A 17,792-nucleotide genomic window follows, 5' to 3' on the forward strand; every position below is an offset into this window, starting at 1 on the left:
AGACAGATGTTTGGAACACAGACATGCTGTGATCATGGCAAGCTCTTTCATCATGTTTCCCCTGAGGCATGCCTTCTTTATTGGCATGTTATATGTTAAACGCATACATGCCTTTCTGCAGAATCTATGGTGTCACTGTTATGCAATAGAAACAGTGGACACGACTGCAGTTTGTGCAATATTTTTTATGCACATTGTGACATGTCTGAAGGAAGCTTTAAGTCCTGGCAAAGGATGATAAAGTGTGTGTGTGTTTACATCAGCAGAGACTGAAGAACATGTGCATGAACAAATGAACAATATTGACATTCATCACTGTAAAGGGAGCCAGAGCGAAAATGTTTTCTTCATGTCACTTCACTTCAGTCATTAGAACAAGTTTGGGCCTGTTACATTAAGAAATGCCTGTTGTCATGTCTGGAGGCATGTCATGGGAGGAGTCAGAAGAGGAGAGGATCTGACAGGATATAAGCAATCCTGGAGCAGACCAGAGCATCAGACCACCGCCGCTCCAGCTGGAAGTCAAGAAGACTGACACACAACTCAGCTGATCTCCACAACTTCACCAGGTGAGGACAAAGTGGGCGCAGAGGCAGAGGGAGACAAAGACCGATATATGCTTAGACTTTTACTGACCTCCAGTCTGTGTTAAAGTGTCAATGTCAGACTAGTGTTTCCAGGGAAATACTGCCTTTCTAAGCACAGTAAACGTCAGTCTTTCTGTCTCTGATCTTTGTCTTTCCGTCTGTTTGTGTGAAGGAGGAGAGTTGACTCCCAGTTTTTCTGACTGTCAACACCTGCTGCTTTAGACCATGTAGACACAATACTGAAGACTGTGTGGTCACTTAATTGACTTTTCTCATCAGGTTGGAGAAATGGATTCAAATAGCATGAAAGTTGCTGCCCTGGGTCGACCTTTCACCCTGGGAATGCTGTATGATGCTCGGAGAGACGAACTGATCCCAGGTAAGTCTGGTCTGAGACTACACTCCCTATTTAACATTCATACACACCATAAAAAGCATTTGTAAATGCTGACCAGTTGATAGTTAATCATTTTAGAGATGCTGATGTATTGATGGCTGATATATTATGATGATCCTCCTGTGTTCTCTGGCTCTCATGCATGAGAGTGGGGCCTAAGCTCTGCTGACAACAACACACACACACACACACACACACACACACACACACACACACACACACACACGCACAAAGGCAAAGGCAAATTTATTTGTATAGCACAATTCATACACTAGGCAATTTAAAGTGTCTAAGAAAGAAAGAAATAAAGAGATTAGAAGAGAATAGAAAAATAAAATACAATAAAGGAAATTAAAAACAGAAGCCAGTAGACAATAAGACAAAAGACAATAATTTTGCATTTACAATGATTAAAATCATTGAGCAGATATATTTACTTTAAATAAAAGCTGTAGCAAATAATAATGTTTTCAACCCTGATTTAAATGAGCTGACACTTGGTGCAGACCTCAGGTGTGCAGGGAGAATGTTCCACAGGTGAGGAGCATAATAACTGAAAGCTGCTTCACTTTGTTTGGTTCTCATTCTGGGAACACACAATAGACCTGATGACCTGAGGGGTCTGATTACTTCATATGGAGTTAATAAATCTAGAATATATTTTGCTCCTAGACCATTTAATGTTTTGTAGACCAACAGTAAGATTTTAAAGTCTATTCTTTGACTCACAGGAAGCCAATGTAGTGATCTGAGGACTGATGTGATGTGGTCCATTTTTCTGGTGTTTGTCAGGACTCGTGCAGCAGCATTTTGAATCAGCTGTAGTTGCCTAATTGATTTTTTGTTAAGGCCAGTAAACAAGTAGCAGGTAGTAGTAGGCTGATTTGGTAACGAGCTTTAAATGGTTGTTAAAATTCAGGTCTGAATCAATAATTACACCAAGATTTCTGGCTTTATCTGTTGTTGTCAGTGACATGGAGTTAAGTTGAACACTGATCTTTGACCTTTCATTTTTGGGGCCAAATACAATCACTTCTGTCTTATCTGCATTAAGCTGAAGAAAATTCTGGCACATCCACTCATTGATTTGATGAATACACTCATTCAGTGAAAGTAAGGGACTGTAGTCATGTGATGAAACAGAAATATAAAGTTGTGTATCATCTGCGTAAGTATGATAAGAACTATTGTGATGCTCCATAATCTGAGCTAGGGGCAACATGCAGATATTGAAAAGAAGTGGTCCAAGAATGGACCCTTGGCACCCCACACATCATCTTTTTTCGTTCAGACACATGCTCACCAATTAACACAATGTTGTCTCTATCTTGTAAAAAGGATACACACACACACACACACACACACACACACACACACACACACACACACACACACACACACACTCAGATAATAATGACACCACTGAGCAGAAAATGCTGACCTTAACTTTGCACCACCGCGGCGCTCAAACAGCAAATCATCTATCAGCCAAAACATTTCAAAACACAAAGACAGCAGACAGCAAACAGTACCGCCACTGTCTGTTAATTATGCAGCATGATTGTGATTGTGCTTGTATTTCTTGTGAAGCATTTACATGTCGTTATATATTAAGTTTCATGTCTGTGTGTAATTCCAGCTCACAGGAAATTGAGCAACAGGTTGATGTCAAATGAATAAAGCAATAAATATATTAGCTGCTTGCTGAAAAAGAAGTTCCAACATGTAGAAATTTAAATTATTATGATTATTCACAAAAGTATTGACCTGCTTTAATAGATCATTGATGGTTTCCAATTTCTATAGGTTTGAGATTGTGGGATGATGACACTCTGCAGCAGAAGACAAGTGAAGCCACTAAGCCCTTCAGTTCTTTTCAAATCACTGCATCTGACACCATTGAATCCAGGTCTTCTCTGCTGGATGTTGGTGCTTCTCTGGAGGCCAGTTTCATGGGTGGACTGATTGAGGTTTCAGGATCTGCCAAGTATCTTAATGATAAGAAACAATTCCAGAATCAGAGCAGAGTGACGTGCCAGTACAACGCTACCACCAACTTCAAAGAGCTGTCAGTGATTGACCTTCAAACCATGAACACCCAACAGAAGGATGTCATCAAGAAGGGCTTGGCAACACATGTGGTCACAGGCATCCTTTATGGGGCAAATGCCTTCTTTGTGTTTGACAGTGAGAAGCTAGAAAACACCAGTGTTCAGGACATGCAGGGCAGCATGGAAGCTGTGATAAAGAAGATCCCCTCTTTCTCTATTTCGGGGAAAGTTGACATCAAGCTCACTGAAGAAGAGAAAGCCCTGACTGACAAATTCTCCTGCAAATACTACGGAGACTTCATTCTTGAAAGCAACCCTGCAACATTTCAAGATGCAGTGAAGACCTACGTAGACCTCCCAAAGCTACTGGGAGAAAACGGAGACAGCAGTGTTCCACTGAAGGTCTGGCTGATGCCAATAAAAGTTTTTGCTTCTGAAGCTTCTGGGCTGACAGGAGACATCAGTGTTGGACTGGTGAGGAAGGCCAAGGCTGCTCTGCAAGATTTGAGGGAAATGGGAATGAGATGCCACGATTGTCTGGTGGACAATGTGGTGAAGAATTTTCCAGAGATTCAAGACGAGCTGAGCAAATTCGAAAAATTGTGTGATGACTATGAGTACAGCCTCCAGCAGACCATGGCAAAGAAATTTCCCCTCATCCGTGAAGGTAAAGAAAAGGAGAGCTCAGTGGAACAAGTCCTTGACCAGAGAGACAAGTCACCTTTCAGTCATGACGAGCTGAGCAAGTGGCTGGATCAAAAAGAGAGACAAATCAACATCATCAGGTCCTGCGTCAACACCATGGAGGGAGTAAAAATCATCCAAAGTGTGTCAGAGCTGGACAAAGAGATCCTTGCTCCAGGTGTAGATCATGGTCTGTGCTTTGTCTTCACCTCTCTGGAGACTGCTGACCCCGGCCTTGATGCCATGACCAGCTACTTGGATTCAACTAATAAAGGTAGTGCCAAAGAAGACCTGTGGTACTACTCAAGTGATGTGATCACCAAAATGAAAGAAAAAGCCAAAATTGTCCATGATCTTGCTGAAGCACTGAAGAACAACCGCAGATTCCGCTTCCTGGTTGCATCCTTTGATAATAAGAGGCACACAGGAGCAAGCATCTATCATTACTACAAGGGCATGATGGTCACTGATGACTTTATGAAGCCTGATGCCCCCCCTGTAGAGGATATCAGACACATCAACGATCTGATCTGGTGTAAGCATTTCCCATCCTTTTTTGAGTCAAAAACATGTTGTATAAATGACCTGTTTGACCATCAGAATGATTAATATCACGTCTTGTTTTGGTCTCTCCTTCAGATGCCACTGATCTCAACCTGGACCCAAACACTGCAAACTACAACCTCACACTGTCTGACGGAAACAAGAAGGCAACGTATGGTTCACGGCAGTCATATCCTGATCACCCAGAGAGGTTTGATGCACAGCCTCAGGTGTTGTGCAAAGAGGGGTTAACTGGGCGTCATTACTGGGAGATAGAGTGGAGTAATACCTCCAACGATTCTGTTTACGCGATTGCTGGATACAAGGGAGTTGAAAGAAAAGGAAAGGGTGATCTGACCGAGCTAGGGAATAATCCTGTATCATGGAGCTTCGGCAAAAGATCAGATGAATCCAAACTTAAGTCATATTATAATAAGAATAAATGGGAGGTGCCGATACCCTCTACTGGTGTCAGACGAATTGGGGTGTATCTGGACTGGTCTGGTGGCACTCTGTCCTACTACAGAGTCTCCTCTAACACACTGAGCTACCTGTTCAGCTTTTCCCACCATTTCAATGAGCCTGTTTACCCAGGTTTGTGGGCTTCAAAAAACAACAATTATGTTCACCTGTGTCCAATTGAATAAGAGCGATGACAAAGACCTTCGAGTCTTGATCTGTTAACAGGGATCTGTGATTATATTCAAAGTTCAAAGGAAAAACTTAACAACCCAGTTTAGCTTGAACATGTATCCTTCCCAAATAAATAAAGAAATGTATTCAAGCCCAGAGGAACCAAGATAGTCGATACTATAATAAAGTGACAAAGTGGTTTGTGCTTCACAGATTCACAATCAGTTTTCACGGCTCTAATTTCTGATACACAGAACTTATATTGATGCACAAACTCAAAGCTCATGTAACAATGTTAAATTTATCACAATGATCATTTTAGGACATGGGGTAGTTTAAGTGCATATTGTTCAATTTAGCATTTTCTTTTTTTTTTTTCTTCGTGCAGCACTTATAAAAGACTTTTAAGAGTGTCAGAGGAATAATTTAGTTCTGTTTGATCGGAGCTGACCTGAGGTTCAATGGCCATCTTTTTAATGACTTTTGATGATTTAACAAACTTAAAAACCTTTCCTCTGTATTAGTTAATGGTGATTTCATGCACAGCATTCTTTTCAAACTGCTTTGTGTTTCACAGCTTCACAATCACTTTAAACTGTTATTGTTTGGTGCATGGGGTATTTTTTAATTGTTACTCTCTGTTCTAATTCTTGACACTTCAACATATCGAGCTTATATCAATACATAATTTCACATCAACACTAGTTAGCTGAAATCTAAACTCGTTGCTCGTGTAACAAAAGATGGACTGGTTTTGTTGAAATTATGGTGTTGATTATTTTGGGACATAAGGTGACTAAAGTTCTTTGTGTGGTATTTTCAAAAGTTACCTTTTCAGAATACAAGAAGAATCTTATTTGTTTTTCTCAAGTCTGTACCTTAATCCTGACCTGGGTTTAAGCAATGATTCATGAATGACTCAGTCTGTAATTACTGTTCTGAGGAGAGAGCCACTGTTAACAGCATTTTGTTGGATGTTCAGCACACAGATGATGTTTGTGGACCTGAAACAATGACAGATGTGTTTGACAGTGAAACACCTGTTGGATATGTTCACTCTCTTCTTCAGCAGAACTTTCAATAAAGTGGAGATCTGAGTTTATTACTGTGTCCTTCTTTATTTACTCCAGATTCAGAAGTTGACAAATAAATATTATAAGGTTTATCATTTATGACAAAGTAGTGTATTTCAATGCATGCAGCTCTACAATAATAGAACTTAGAGAATCCTCATTGGAAACTGTAGAACTTTGCTTCTTCACAGTATCGTAATAACACAGATGAAGGTAATGTTTGTTTTTTCCACATGTATTTTAACATTAGCCGAAAAAATTTTATTGTCATTCAACATTTGAACCAACCTGATTCATTCTAGGGGTCAGCTTTGCTCTCATGGTGGCCTTAGGCCCAACTGCCCCCCCCCCCCCCCCCCCCCCGCAGCGCCCTTGGCCAGAACAGAAATTGACTATGTGCATGACTATCATATGAGATAATTCAAGTTATGTATGCACAACAATTACACTGAAACATTCATAAATGATAAATGATCACTTTTTCAATCACATTTCAGCAGTCTTCACAACATGTATGTTGACACTGATAAACACACATCAGACACCTTTTGATGATTAAAGACTACATTCTTCAATAATCACACTGACATATATGATAACTAATAGAATAACTAACTAATGGCACAAAGGCAGATTATATTTGCCGAATTAAGCACTACGAATTATAATTGTCTCATGTCAAGTATCTAAAACCTAACCACTACTAGTCTCTAGATGGCAGTATGGTTCCATGGTAGAAACCCGGACAAACACGATTATGAGATTTAAGATCATAGTTTTGTCATTTTACAAGCTAGAAACACAGGGACAAATACATAGGGATTTCCACAGGGATACCGTACAAATTATGAGTTTAGTGCTGTGGGAATATCCAAAGTTGAATCAAATATATCGTTTTCATTATCCTGATGTGGTAGAAAAGAAAGCACACAGACACACAAAACAGTTTGCTCCAGGAATGTCTGATTTGCAACTTGTCAGTGCTATCAGGTTCTTGAGGCCTCTTGAGGCCTGGTGATTGTCCACCCTGATGGTTTTAACGCCTTCATCTGGTGTGGAGCTGTAAGGAAAGATTAGCATCTATATGGCAGCAGTTTAAATAATAGGTGACCCTTTGTAGTTGACGTGTTCTTCCACCCAGCTCTCCTGAAGGAATGCAGGGGAAAGTTGGAGGTCTGTTGTCCCACAACTGTAATCAATAATGGGAGATGAAGTCTTCACCTAGATATCCATTATTATAAGGAAATCCACTGGCTACAGTGGAAGACCCCAAATGTTACCCCCAGAGGTTAAATCATCATCAGACAAACAAATACAAACATATAAACTCTAAACTCTCCAACCTCAGGATTCACTTATCCACTTAATTAGATTCACACTATTATTTTCGCATGGCCTGAAAATGTACTGATTATGGTTTCAGAATGCAGCAAAAATTTTCCAACAGAAATGAAGACACACCTCGAGGGAAATGTGAGCCCTTGATCCACGGAATATCTGTGCTCCAAATGTGGTGCTCCTACTTTTCATTATATAAACCCACTATGACAGCTTTAACATGACAAAATGAAAATCTCTAAATTATTAACAGTTTGAATGGAATAGAATGACAGTACCTTCTATTTTTGTGTTACAGCAACGTGGTCCATTAAAATGGCCACAACCCAGTGGTTACAACAAGTCCTCCAACCTCAAAATAACTTTTCATCAAGATTGGTGAAAAAGGATGGTCATGGTGAAAAGAAATAGCAAAACAGGATGTAAACAGCAGTGTCCTGCATGCTCGGCTCACTGAGCAATCCACCTGAAAACGTTTTGCAAAGTTTAAATAAATCGCATCATGTTTCTTCATGGTTGCTTTCAGTATTCAAAAGTATCAGTATTCAGTATTCAGTTTCAAAAAACAATACATCTGACCAAACATGTTCCAGCCAGAAAGTCTGGATCATGATAGTTATGTATGACTCATCCTATTTCAAGGTTTTCATATTCAATGATAGCACTGAGGCAATCTTCCAAATATATGCTATCAGGAAATGTGTATTTTGATCCAGATGTACATTAAAAATTTGTGATGATGTTTGTAGATAATTCAAAAGGATTCATCCGTGCAAGGTACCTGAACCTGATGGCAGCTCTCAACATGTGTGCAAATCAATCTCTCACTGTTCCAGTCTGAAGTCCCATGTTTCAGAAGACAGTAGTTGTTCCTGTTTGCCTGACAACCATCCAGCATCCGCCATGACTCACCCATTAACACCCACTGACCTGGCCGCAAAGCCAAAGCTTCCTCTTCCCTGCTGGACTTGCACCACAATGTCTCTCTGTCTCAGGGCTGATGCATCTTCCTGCCTGATATTGGATGGTGTTGGAAGGAGCCTGAGACCTACCTTGTGCACACAGAACTTGAATTATGTCATATGATAGTCATGCACATAGTCAATTTCTGTACAAAACAAAGTTCAGCTCAAATCATTTTTCACACACAAGTTTGTTGTATTCCCGTAGGATGCAGTGTCAGAGGTCATCAAATGACTAACGTCACTGTACCCTCTTCTGGCTGTAACATGCCCAGAAAATACCATAAAATAGTAGACTGGAATAATTGATAGAGATGAAGGGAAAACCTGACATGTAAAATCAGTGGTAGCAAGTGCCTCTGTGATTTGACCTTCATGGTGAAAATCAAAGGGAAGCAGGTGCAGCCATCATGGAGGTTAGTGTGGTATGTGTGTTCAATAATTAAGTATGGCCAAGGGTGCCGCCAGGGGGCCAGTGGGAGCTAAGGCCACCGTGAGAGCATAGCTGACCCCCAAAATGAGTCAGGTTGGTTCAAATGTTGAATGACATAAAAATGTTGCGGCTAATGTTAAAATGCATGTGGAAAAAAACAAATATTACCTTCATCTGTGTTATTACAATACTGTGAAGAAGTAAAGTTTAAAATGAGGATTCTCTAAGTTCTATTATTGTAGTGCTGCATGCATTGAAATATACTCATTTGTCATAAATGATAAACCTTATAATATTTATTTGTCAACTTCTGAATCTGGAGTAAATAAAGTAGGACACAGCAGTAAACTCAGATCTCCACTTTATTGAAAGTTCTGCTGAAGAAGAGAGTGAATCCAACAGGTGTTTCACTGTCAAACACATCTGACATTGTTTCAGGTCCACAAACATCATCTTTGTGCTGAACATCCAACAAAATGGTGTTACAGACTGAGTCATTCATGAATCATTGCTTAAACCCAGGTCAGGGTTAAGGTACAGACTTGAGAAAAACAAATAAGATTCTTCTTGTATTCTGAAAAGATAACTTTTGAAAATACCACCCAAAGAGGAACTTTAGTCACCTTATGTCCCAAAATAATCAACACCATAATTTCAACCAAACCAGTCCATCTTTTGTTACACGAGCAACGAGTTTCAATTTCAGCCAACTAGTGTTGACGTGAAATTATGTATTGATATAAGCTCGATATGTTGAAGTGTCAAGAATTAGAACAGAGAGTTACAATTAAAAAATACCCCATGCACCAAACAATGACAGTTTGAAGTGATTGTGAAGCTGTGAAGCACAAACCAGTTTGGAAAGAATGCTGTGCATGAAATCACCATTAACTAATACAGAGGAAAGGTTTTAAGTTTGTTAAATCATCAAAAGTCATTAAAAAGATGGCCATTGAACCTCAGGTGAGCTCCGATCAAACAGAACTAATTTATTCCTCTGATACTCGTAAAAATCTTTTATAAATGCTGCACGAAGAAAAAAAAAAAGAAAATGCCAAATTAAACAATATGCACTTTAACTACCCCATGTCCTAAAATGATCATCGTGATAAATTCAACATTGTTACATGAGCTTTGAGTTTGTGCATCAATATAAGTTCTGTGTCTTTAAGTTTCAGAAATTAGAGCCGTGAAAACTGATTGTGAATCTGTGAAGCACAAACCACTTTGAGAAGAAGGCTGTGCACAGAATCATCATGAACTAACACACAGGAAATTCTGTAGAGTCACTTTATTACACCATCAGCTATCTTGGTCCCTCTGGGCTTTAATACATTTCTTTATTTATTTGGGAAGGATACATGTTCAAGCTAAACAGGTGTTAACAGATCAAGACTCTAAGGTCTTTGTCATCGCTCTTATTCAATTGGACGCAGGTGCACAAAATTGTTGTTTTTTGAAGCCCAAAAACCTGGGTAAACAGGTTCGGTGAGCGCGTTGTGAAAGGTGTGCACGTGCATCAGAACATTAGAGGAGACTCTGTAGAAGGACAGAGTGCCACCATACCAGTCCAGATAGATCCCAACTCTTCTGAAACCAGTAGAGGATGTTGGCCCTTCCCATATCTTACCATTATGCCATGCCTTAACTTTGGATTCATCTGTTCTTTTGCCAAAACTCATTGAAATGGTGTTACCGCCTATCTCAGCCACTGCACTATCACCTTTTCTTTTAATTCCCTTGTATGCAACACCGGCGTAAACAGAATCATCGGAGGTATTACTCCACTCTATCTCCCAGTAATGGCGCCCAGTTAACCCCTCTTTGCACAACACCTGAGGGTGGTGGTCAAACCTCTCTGGGTGATCAGGATATGACTGTCGTGAACCACGCGTTGCCTTCTTGTTTCCGTCAGACAGTGTGAGGTTGTAGTTCGCAGTGTTTGGGTCCAGGTTGAGATCAGTGGCATCTGAAGGAGAGACCAAAACAAGACGTGATATTAATCATTCTGATGGTCAAACAGGTCATTCATACAATATGTTTTTGACTCAAAAAAGGATGGGAAATGCTTACACCAGATCAGATCGTCGCTGTATCTGATATTCTCTACAATGAGGGGGGGGTCAGGCTTTGTAAAGTCATCAGTGACCAGAATGCCCTCCTTGTAATGATAGATGCTTGCTCCTGCGTGCTTCTTATTATCAAAGGATGCAACCAGGAAGCGGAATCTGCGGTTGTTCTTCAGTGCTTCAGCAAGATCATGGAGAGATTTGGCTTTTTCTCTCATTTTGGTGATCACACCACCTAAGTAGTACCACAGGTCTTCTTTGGCATTTCCTTTTTTAGTTGAATCCAAGTAGCTGGTCATGGCATCAAGGCCGGGATCAGCAGTCTCCAGAGAGGTGAAGACGAAGCACAGAGCATGATCTACACCTGGAGCAAGGACCTCTTTGTCCAGCTCTGACCGACTTTGGACGATTGTTACTCCCTCCATGGTGTTGACGCAGGACCTGATGATGTTGATTTGTCTCTCTTTTTGATCCAGCCACTTGCTCAGCTCGTCATGACTGAAAGGTGACTTGTCTCTCTGGTCAAGGACTTGTTCCACTGAGCTCTCCTCTTCTTTACCTTCACGGATGAGGGGAAATTTCTTTGCCATGGTCTGCTGGAGGCTGTACTCATAGTCATCACACAATTTTTCGAATTTGCTCAGCTCGTCTTGAATCTCTGGAAAATTCTTCACCACTTTGTCCACCAGACAATCGTGGCATCTCATTCTCATTTCCCTCAAATCTTGCAGAGCAGCCTTGGCCTTCCTCACCAGTCCAACGCTGATGTCTCCTGTCAGCCCAGAAGCTTCAGGGGCAAATATATTTAATGGCATCAGCCAGACCTTCAGTGGAACACTGCTGTCTCCGTTCTCTCCCAGTAGCTTTGGGAGGTCTACGTAGGTCTTCACTGCATCTTGAAATGTTGCAGGGTTGCTTTCAAGAATGAAGTCTCCGTAGAATTTGCAGGAGAATTTGTCAGTCAGGGCTTTCTCTTCTTCAGTGAGCTTGATGTCAACTTTCCCCGAAATAGAGAAAGAGGGGATCTTCTTTATCACAGCTTCCATGCTGCCCTGCATGTCCTCAACACTGGTGTTTTCTAGCTTCTCACTGTCAAACACAAAGATGGCATTTGCCCCATAAACGATGCCTGTGACCACATGTGTTGCCAAGCCCTTCTTGATAAGATCCTTCTGTTGGGTGTTCATGGTTTGAAGGTCAATCACTGACAGCTCTTTGAAGTTGGTGGTAGCGTTGTACTGGCACGTCACTCTGCTCTGATTCTGGAATTGTTTCTTATCATTCAGATACTTGGCAGATCCTGAAACCTCAATCAGTCCACCCATGAAACTGGCCTCCAGAGAAGCACCAACATCCAGCAGAGAAGACCTGGATTCAATGGTGTCAGATGCAGTGATTTGAAAAGAACTGAAGGGCTTAGTGGCTTCACTTGTCTTCTGTTGCAGAGTGTCATCATCCCACAATTTCAAACCTATAGAAATTGGAAGCCGTCAATGATCTATTAAAGCAGGTCAATACTTCTGTGAATAATTATAATCATTTAGCTTTTTGCATGTTGCAGCTTCTTTTGTAGCCAGCAGCTAATATATTTATTGCTTTATTCATTTGACATCAACCTAGTTAGGGTTCAAAACCTGACAGGGTATAACCCTTTTGAGTTTGCTGATGGTTTATCATCATCGTTTGTTGTCATATGCCGTTACTCAATTTGCTGTGAGCTGGAATGACATACAGACATGAAACTTAATGTATAACAACGTGCAAATGCTCCATAAGAAATCCAACCACAATCACAATCATGCTGCGTAATTAACAGCCAAAAGTGACAGTACTGTTTGCTGTGTGTGTGTGTGTGTGTGTGTGTGTGTGTGTGTGTGTGTGTGTGTGTGTGTGTGTTGTCAGCAGAGCTTAGGTCCACTCTCATGCAAGCGAGTCAGAGAACACAGGAGGATCATCATGGTTGGAAACATTGCACACAAAATCCAAAATTACACCACAGCAATGTTTTCTACTTTGCTCATCTCTCTCCCTGCTTTTGTTCAGTGCTAAAATAATTGACAAATATGTGTTTTAATCCTCATTCAGAGTCAGGATTCACAGGGCAGCTCTAATCTGGGGCTCTTACATGTCCATGGATATAATTCAATGTTCTTACTTATCGTAGGATAATATATCAGCCATCAATACATCAGCATCTCTAAAATGATTAACTATCAGCTGGTCAGCATTTACAGGTTCTTTTTATAGTGTGTATGAATGTTAAAACAGGTGAGATCATTCAATGCTGTGGCTTTGTGAGAGCTGTGACAGGCAGATATATCTAGAAATACATTTCCAATGAGAGTGTAGTCTGAGAGCAGACTTACCTGGGATCAGTTCATCTCTCCGAGCATCATACAGCATTCCCAGGGTGAAAGGTCGACCCAGGGCAGCAACTTTCATGCTATTTGATTCCATTTCTCCAACCTGATGAGAAAAGTCAATTAAGTGACCACACAGTCTTCAGTATTGTGTCTACATGGTCTAAAGCAGCAGGTGTTGACAGTCAGAAAAACTGGGAGTCAACTCTCCTCCTTCACACAAACAGACGGAAAGACAAAGATCAGAGACAGAAAGACTGACGTTTACTGTGCTTAGAAAGGCAGTATTTCCCTGGAAACACTAGTCTGACATTGACACTTTAACACAGACTGGAGGTCAGTAAAAGTCTAAGCATATATCCGTCTTTGTCTCCCTCTGCCTCTGCGCCCACTTTGTCCTCACCTGGTGAAGTTGTGGAGATCAGCTGAGTTGTGTGTCAGTCTTCTTGACTTCCAGCTGGAGCGGCGGTGGTCTGATGCTCTGGTCTGCTCCAGGATTGCTTATATCCTGTCAGATCCTCTCCTCTTCTGACTCCTCCCATGACATGCCTCCAGACATGACAACAGGCATTTCTTAATGTAACAGGCCCAAACCTGTTCTAATGACTGAAGTGAAGTGACATCAGGAAAACATTTTCGCTCTGACTCCCTTTGCAGTGATGAATGTCAATATTGTTCATTTGTTCTTCAGTCTCTGCTGATGTAAACACACACACACTTTATCATCCTTTGCCAGGACTTAAAGCTTCCTTCAGACATGTCACAATGTGCATAAAAAATATTGCACAAACTGCAGTCGTGTCCACTGTTTCTATTGCATAACAGTGACACCATAGATTCTGCAGAAAGGCATGTATGCGTTTAACATATAACATGCCAATAAAGAAGGCATGCCTCAGGGGAAACATGATGAAACACAGCATGTCTGTGTTCCAAACACCTGTCTAAACTCCTGTGTTTCAGCAGTTTTTAATTATATGGTGAAACCATGAACAGGTTTTACATGTATGATATAACAGTACAGATGAGACTTCGCAGATAAGGATCAATTTATTGAACAGAAAGAATTTTACTCAGGCCATCAGTTTCATAACAACTGAAGTTGCTTTCAATACATTAATGCACTAAATGCAATTATTTGCTGTTTAATCGTGATAATTTGGGACTTCCTAATTGACAAACGCTGAAGAAGAAAAAACAAACCTGATGAAATCCACAGCGTTCGCTTCCAGTGACTTTAGAGGGGCAGTGATTGCTGAAATTATAATGCAGCAAAGGTTTCCAAAAGAAAAGAAGACAAACCAACTGAGAAATATGATTAGAAGGACCCGACCATGAACACAGCATTTCTGTCCACACAGAGAGAGCGAGAGAGACTTCAGTCAAAAGTCAAAAAAAGAAGCTTAGTGTGCTCTGATAAGCAGTAAAGAGAGGCCAGAAACATTTACATGATCAGATTTGTTCGTGTTTGTAAAGATTCATGCTGAACAAGCTGCTGAACACCTACCAAGACCGGAGAAAGCAGCCTTACAATCATAAAGTCTGGACAATACAAAGGCATCAGTTATGATTTCAGCATCATGCTGTGATAAAATAGGTTGGATTTAGCAATGTTACTGAGATGAACAAATGGCGTCTTGGTAAGACTCTGATGAAACTGGAATGAAAATCACTCGATGGTCAAGGTTTCACAGGTAACACAGACATCGATGTTCAGACAGCAGCGAATAACTGCTTTATTAACTTTCCACAGCAGAAAGTTCAGACTTGCATTTTTTCTGTTTCTGATGGACATGCCTGTAAGTTCAGGAGTCTGTACAGGTACAGACAGCGATGTATCATGAGCAGAGCATGAAAATGAACACAAAACAATCAAATCAAACTTTATTTATATCGCACTTTTCATTCATATTAAAATGCAAAACAAAGTGCTTTCCAACAGTTAAAAACAATATAAATGAAAACAGAACAGAGAAAACCCATCCCTCCCACCCTCTGTATGTTCTGATACACACCCTGAACTGCATGCATACACACACACACACACACACACACACACACACACACACATTCTCACCACAGACAGTAGTGAGAGGAGCAAGGCATGGCAAGGCACTGTGGAAGACGCCACACCCGGACCCCCCTGACCCTGACAGACAGGTGGACCCCCACACCAAGATGGGGAGCACCCCCAGCAGCAGACCAGACACAGCTCTCAGTGTGGAGGACCCCCCTGAAAAAACACTGGAATTTAAAAAAAAAAAAAAAAAAGCATAAGAGAGAGCAAAAGGCATCATATAAGATGAGTAAAATAAACTTAACAGTAGAAAGAAGAGAAATACACAAGATTTTAAGTAGATAAAATAATACAAAATTTAAAACAGCAAAATAAAAGGCATCAACATAAGATAAAATCTGATAAGAACGTAAGAAGAATTTAAAGGTCAGTTAAAACCCTGATTAAAAAGGTGTGTCTTTAACCTTTTTTAAAAATATCAACAGTCTCTGCAGTCCTGAGGCTCTCGGCAGACTGTTCAGCTGTGGAGCATAGTGGCTAAATGCCGCCTCTCCTGGGTTTTAGTTCTGACTTTTGGATAAAAGGCCGGTGCCGGAGGACCTCAGGGTCCGCGAGGGTTGATATAGTAAAAGCAGGTCAGATAAGTAAGAGGGCGCAAGGCCGTTAAGACATTTAAAAACAAGTTAAAGAACCTTAAAATCAATCCTGAAGCAGACAGGGGGCCAATGCAGCGACTGTAAAACGGGTGTAACGTGGGCCCACCCTCTGGTCTTTGTCAGCACATGTGCAGCTGAGTTTTACAGTAATTGAAGGTTTGAAATACTCTTTTTGGGAAGACCAGAGAGCAGGGCATTACAGTAATAAATAGTACACACATAGTAATAAATCATGCATTAGCACCTCTGCGCTGGCCTGAGAGAGAAACGGGCGGACTCTGGCCATGTTTTTAAGGTGATAAAAGCCTATTTTTGTTATATTTTAGATATGAGGGATAAAAGTCAGCTCAGAGTCAAAAATGACGCCCAGGTTTTTTACAGATTGTGTTGGTTTAAAATCTTGTAGTTTGGTAAAAGATTCTCAGTCTGGCCTTCAGGACCTATAACTAAAACCTCTGTTTTGTCCTGGCTGAGCTGTAGGAAATTCCGTGCCATCCATGACCTGATATCTAAAATGCAGTTAAAAAGGGTATCTGTTGGCCCTGTGTCATCAGGAGACGCAGCAATGTACAGCTGTGTATCATCAGCGTAGCTACGGAAACTGATACCGTGTCTCCTGATGATGTCCCTAAGAGGAAGCATGTAAAGATGAAAAAGAATTGGACCTAAAATTCAGCTTTGGGGAACCCAAGAGTGTTTCACAGATGCCATAACCGTCCCTATAGTGTCACCGCTTAAGGTTCCTCATTTACTAGGCTAAACCTCCTTGGAGGTCGTTAAGGGTTTGGAGTCATGACCATTTAAATGGACCATCAGACTTTTAACATAAATGTACTTTATGTCGTCTGATAGTTGTCAAGGTGGGTTTACGCAGTGAGAACTACTTCAACGTTTATTAAACTCAGTGACCGGAGTAAAAGTATTTCTGTTGAGTACAAAGACACTTGTCTCTGTACTCTTAAATCATAGTTGCACAACCTGTTTGTGGTTTTACTGTTTCATGAAAAAGTGTCAAAGCCCTGGAACCCAGTCAAATGTACATCGAACAGTAATCCCACGATCATGGCACAGTCATAGTTCCCAGTCACTTTGCATTAATTTCTGTTGGAAACCTTTGATGTAACTGTCAATGTAAATGTTATTGGAAGCGAATGCTTCTGTTGCTGTTTGTTCTATGTGCGAAACCTTTTTGCGGATTTAGTATTTAATTAAAATCTGAGTGTGGAGGACTCACAAAGTTGAGAGAGTTCATATGTTTGTCTTTGTTTGACAATGATTTAGCCTCTGGGGGTAACGTTTGAGGGTTTCTAGCATCTTCCATCATTGATTACGGCGCAATGAGCAACTTGATCAGATTAGATTTAGAGTTATTTATTTAGATGAATTAAGTGGATGTTGTTGTTGCATATATCAAGTAGGATATCACAAATTCTCCACTTTAAACGGCCCATAATTTCACATTACTTCAATCCTTCAGGAGCTTATTACACTGGCTGTATTTCTATTTTCTTATTTACGACTGAACAGAGCACTGACTAGTGGTTCAACTTGTCAACTACTTTGCGGTTCCCGTCGAGCATTACATTCACCAGAGCTTTGCAGTCCTGTAAACTACTGTAGTTTTTTCACAATGGAGATCGAGAACTGATTTCCTGATAGCGGCCATACATTTTGGAGAATGCCTCATTGCTATCAGGGAGTATTAAAACCTTGTAAAAGGATGATTTATACAAAACTGTCATGATTCAGAATGTCCTAACTGGAAAAATTGTTTGGTCAGATTTTTTTTTTCCAAATGCTAAAAGCAACCTGTTTTGCAAACAGTGTTCTCACAAAAAGTGACAGAAAATGTCAAAAACCACTTTTAAGATGACCTGAACAGAGTGACAAGTGAAAGATTTTGGTATTGGAAGCAATCTGGTGTCTGTTTGTAGTCAGAGTAGTGTTGACCAATCACGTCTGAGAGGATTTGAGTTGCATTCGGGTAAA

General features: G+C 40.6%; 2 protein-coding genes across 2 annotated transcripts; one reads left to right on the forward strand and one right to left on the reverse strand.

Annotated features, from left to right (window-relative positions):
• The first annotated feature begins 872 nt into the window (after positions 1-872).
• LOC139349866 (neoverrucotoxin subunit alpha-like) lies at positions 873-4,909 on the forward strand. Its single transcript, XM_070990903.1, has 3 exons — positions 873-966; positions 2,791-4,254; positions 4,359-4,909. The coding sequence occupies exons 1-3, from the start codon at positions 876-878 to the stop codon at positions 4,907-4,909; spliced, it is 2,106 nt and encodes a 701-aa protein (XP_070847004.1). The 5' UTR covers positions 873-875.
• Positions 4,910-10,119: 5,210 nt separating this feature from the next.
• LOC139349806 (neoverrucotoxin subunit alpha-like) lies at positions 10,120-13,230 on the reverse strand. Its single transcript, XM_070990802.1, has 3 exons — positions 13,137-13,230; positions 10,775-12,241; positions 10,120-10,670 (listed from the first exon to the last, which is right to left on the reverse strand). The coding sequence occupies exons 1-3, from the start codon at positions 13,225-13,227 to the stop codon at positions 10,120-10,122; spliced, it is 2,109 nt and encodes a 702-aa protein (XP_070846903.1). The 5' UTR covers positions 13,228-13,230.
• Positions 13,231-17,792: the final 4,562 nt, after the last annotated feature.

This window comes from Chaetodon trifascialis, chromosome 21, assembly GCF_039877785.1.
Source record: "Chaetodon trifascialis isolate fChaTrf1 chromosome 21, fChaTrf1.hap1, whole genome shotgun sequence".
NCBI lineage: Eukaryota > Metazoa > Chordata > Actinopteri > Chaetodontiformes > Chaetodontidae > Chaetodon > Chaetodon trifascialis.

Coding starts and splice junctions, on each gene's coding strand:
- LOC139349866 (XM_070990903.1), top strand. CDS start 876: ATGGATTCAAATAGCATGAAAGTTGCTGCCCTGGGTCGACCTTTCACC. Junction 967..2,790: donor GAGAGACGAACTGATCCCAG/GTAAGTCTGGTC, acceptor CAATTTCTATAG/GTTTGAGATTGTGGGATGAT. Junction 4,255..4,358: donor CATCAACGATCTGATCTGGT/GTAAGCATTTCC, acceptor TCTCTCCTTCAG/ATGCCACTGATCTCAACCTG.
- LOC139349806 (XM_070990802.1), bottom strand. CDS start 13,227: ATGGAATCAAATAGCATGAAAGTTGCTGCCCTGGGTCGACCTTTCACC. Junction 12,242..13,136: donor GAGAGATGAACTGATCCCAG/GTAAGTCTGCTC, acceptor CAATTTCTATAG/GTTTGAAATTGTGGGATGAT. Junction 10,671..10,774: donor CAGCGACGATCTGATCTGGT/GTAAGCATTTCC, acceptor TCTCTCCTTCAG/ATGCCACTGATCTCAACCTG.